General features: G+C 44.7%; 1 protein-coding gene across 2 annotated transcripts in view; it reads left to right on the top strand.

Moving 5' to 3' along the window:
* Positions 1–3,843, top strand: part of Mcoln3 (mucolipin 3) — a 21,719-nt gene that overhangs the window by 3,424 nt on the left and 14,452 nt on the right. The window contains exon 2 of one of the 2 annotated variants that reach the window (XM_005357402.2): positions 2,211–2,378. The exons of the other annotated variant lie outside the window; for it this stretch is intronic. Coding sequence (XP_005357459.1) covers positions 2,211–2,378 — 168 coding nt within the window. The remainder of the gene's footprint in view (positions 1–2,210; positions 2,379–3,843) is intronic. 2 annotated transcript variants of the gene reach the window in all.

Raw genomic sequence — 3,843 nt, forward strand, 5'->3', positions numbered from 1 at the left:
AGCTTGAAGAGTAATCAGGGTTCCCTGACCTGTGGGAAGTCCAAGGACTGCCCACCTCCATCCAGGTTTAGTAAGTTGAGCATCCAAACTGCCTAGGCTCGGGAAAGGAGTCTCTCTAACTGGGAGATTTTGCTTTTCAGCAGCAGAAGGAAGATGGCTGTAGCTCATCTGTCAGCCACTGTAGCCTCTGTCTGTCACCATGTGACCAGAACCCAGTGCTTGGTACTTTACAGAATATTGGGGGAGGAAATAGGTTTATTTATAGTTTTGACTAGAACTGTTAATGAAGGGAGAGAGAGGAAGGGAGGGAAAGGAAGGGAGAGAGGGATGGAAGGAGGGAGGGAGAAAGAGAGACAGAGTAACAGAGAGAGACAGGACAGAGACAAATGGACAGATCTCACCTTCACCTGACCTCTAACAGTGTTAGAGATTATAGAGAAGATGCTAACACGAGTCACACAGTCTGTGGATTCTGTTGTGAGATAAATTGTCAGAGTGTGGGCTGCTAAGACAATTTTGAGGCGACAGCTCCTCCTTCACGGACTCCTTCCCTGGCATTGAAGCTCCAGCCTCAGCCTCGGTCTTCTAGAGAAGTTTTATTTCTTAGGTTCTCTTGAGGACCAGGCCACATTGTTTCCTTGTTGTCCAGTACCTGGCTCAGTGGTGAATTCTAGGAGGCATTTGGATGTTTGACTATATATATGTGTATACATGAGTATCTTTGGGAACTTTTGGGAGATCCTTGGACCAGTTTTGATAGATTTCAGGTCCCTAGAATACCAAGCTGTCATAGTTAGCTTAAAGCAACTCTTGAGAAATGAATGTTTGTGAGGTAGAAAACTATGGTGTATGGATTCAGGTCACATGTCAAAAGGGGAGAGACAAGTGCGTTCTTTCTCACCAGATCCTAGCAACACAATGATGCTTTAAATGGAGCTTGTATGTAATCCTTCAGACAAGGACCACAATCTTGACTATGCACTCGTCACGTGACTGCAATTATTTAATTCCTCTGAACTTTTACAAACTCATCTGCAAATCTGTTGTATTGGGGACTGTACTGAGGGGCTGGTAACTGTGGGGTCAGTTCCTGCAATGGCGTCCACACATAGATGATCAGTATCATTTCTACGTAGACCTTGCCTTGTCCTTGGGTCTGAACCACAGTATTCAACGGAGGGGGCGGAGAGAGGGGAACAGGATGAATGAGAGAGAGGAGAGAGACACAGAGAGAGACACAGAGAAGAGACAGAGTGCATAAGGGAGGGAAGGAAGGAGTGAGGGCGAGAGGAGACCCTGAAGTGGCTTGGGAGGGGGAAAAGACTAGAAACTTGGAGTGAGGCAGGTTTGATTGATGGCTGCACAGTGAAACAGCTCTTTTCAAGTCTTCACAGTTGAGTTTCATGGAGAATTCTGCCTGAATATTAATGAGATGTTATTTTAGTATACTTGAATTTAGATAATATAGCTTTTATTTTGGGTCTTATTGAAACAATTTGGGTAATGAGGTCTAGGACTTTAGTTTGTTCATAGGACTTAGACTTTCTTAGTCTGTTATCCAGGAAGTGGAAGCATTTCTTCTCTCTCTGTCTCCCCCTCTCCCTTCTGTCTTTCTGTGTGTCTCTGCTGTCTGTCTGTCTGCTCTCTCTCTGTATGTATGGTGTATGTGTGTGCACATTTGGGAACGGGAATGTGATCCTTCTCTCCCTCTCTCCCTCTCCCCATCTGTCTGTGTCTCTGTCTGCCTGTCTGCTGTCTCTCTGTACGTATGGTGTATGTTATGCAGATCTGGGCACAGGCATGTGAGTGCTTACTCGCCATGGCATGCCTGTGGAGACCAGAGGACAAAGTTGAGCGTCTGTCCTCACCTTCCAACTGGGTCTGTTGTTTTCCACTGTGTACACAGGACACGAGTGTACCTGGCCCATGAGCTTTTGGATAGTCTTCTGTCTCCCACTCCACGTCCCTATAGGAGTGCTGGCACACATGTGACTTTTCTTTGGATCTGGGGATTTTAACTCAGGTCCTCATACTTGTAAGGAAAGCACTTTCATCCACTAAGCCACCTCCCAGCCCTCAAGCCGTGAGCCTTCTGGACATCCTGCCAAATCCCTTGCACATTCTTGCCAGCCAAGACCGGAACCACATGCCTCCGTTTCTTTCCTGCTCAGACATCTCACCCTCCTGCTGTTTCTTTTTCCTTTTTCAAGCTGGTCCTGTTTGGACTAAGCAACCAGATGGTAGTAGCGTTCAAGGAAGAGAACACGATAGCCTTCAAACACCTCTTCCTGAAAGGGTACATGGATCGGATGGAAGACACATACGCAGTGTACACTCAAAGTGACGTGTACGACCAGGTCCTCTTCGCAGTGAATCAGGTAAATCGATGGTGTGCATTTGCTGTTCGTTTCATTTGTTTTCGGTGTTAGGGGTTGAACTCGGGGCCCCGCACAAGCCAGGCAAGCATTCTAACAATGAGACACCCAGACAGTGTGTGCACTCTTTATTTGGGAGAAAGAACAGTCTAGAGAAATGATAGCGACAGATTATATAGAAACTCACACCCAAGTACTGAACAGTCCTGCTTAGAGATGACTTATGAAGAAGTAACTGAAATATAGTTTAAGGGCTGGAGAGATGGCTCAGCGGTTAAGAGGACTTGAGTTTGCTTCTCAGCACCTACACCAGGCAGCTCGCAACTGCCTGTAATGCCAGATTTAGGGAATTCATTGTCTTTCTGGCCTAGTAGTACCACCTACTCCTACATAGGGCATGCATGCACATCCGTGTATACACACACACACACACACACCTAAAATTAAATGCATATTTAAAAATTGATTGAAAAAATACTGCTAACAAACAATTATACAACTAAAAATTAACAAAAGCTTTCATTTCCAACCATCAGAAAAGTTGCATTTCAGTGACTAAATAAAAAGAATCAGGGCTAGGACTGGACTTGGGAGCTTCAATATTTGAAATTACTAATATAACCCTGGCTATAAGTAGTCATTAAGTCTTCAAAGCTTATACTTTTAGAGGCCTAGAATAGATAATGAGGTTTTTAATTTTGAACAACCAAAGCCTTCAAGCTTGTGTAAAGTCAGGCTGTTGTGTCATGCCTGATGCTGATCCCATGATGCTGGCTATCTGCCCGACAAAAGGAAACTTGTTTCTCATACTCCAGGGTCAAGTTTTCATTCTGGGCTGTTCTTGCTATAATTAGTACCTTCTCAAGGTTCAGAATCACTTCTTGTGAAGGGATAATTAAACATGCGTTTGATATATATATATATATATATTTGCTTTTTAAGATAGGGTTTCTCTGTATAGCAGCCCTAGCTGTCCCGGAACTGGCTTTGTAGACCTGGCCGGCCTTGAGATCTGCCTGTCAGGATGAAAGACGCTTGCCACCACAGTATTTTTAACCCAAGGTCACATTTCAAAATCATCAAATCCCTTCTTCAAACATTGTTCCTGAGCAATCATGACTCTTCCTTTCTGGAGGCAGCCTGTTCAAACAGTGGTCATGAGCTGCTGGGGTGAAACACGTCTTTCTGGAGCCCGGGCTCTTAGCTAGCAGTGGGAACAGGAAACTTAGGGACAAAGGCTGCATAAAGTTGTTGAACAGAATTATGGCTTAAAATTTTTAGAAGGAAAATAGCAAATAACTTAGTGATGAAGGTAAGTTTAGAGAATCAAAATAAAGTGTGTGTGTGTGTGTGTATGTGCATGCACAGGTGCATGTGTGTGTGCGTGCACAGGTGCATGTGTGTGTGCGTGCACAGGTGCATGTGTGTGTGCGTGCACAGGTGCATGTGTGTGTGTGCGTGCACAGGT

Source organism: Microtus ochrogaster, chromosome 21 (genome assembly GCF_000317375.1).
Source record: "Microtus ochrogaster isolate Prairie Vole_2 chromosome 21, MicOch1.0, whole genome shotgun sequence".
In the NCBI taxonomy this organism is placed as follows: Eukaryota; Metazoa; Chordata; class Mammalia; order Rodentia; family Cricetidae; genus Microtus; species Microtus ochrogaster.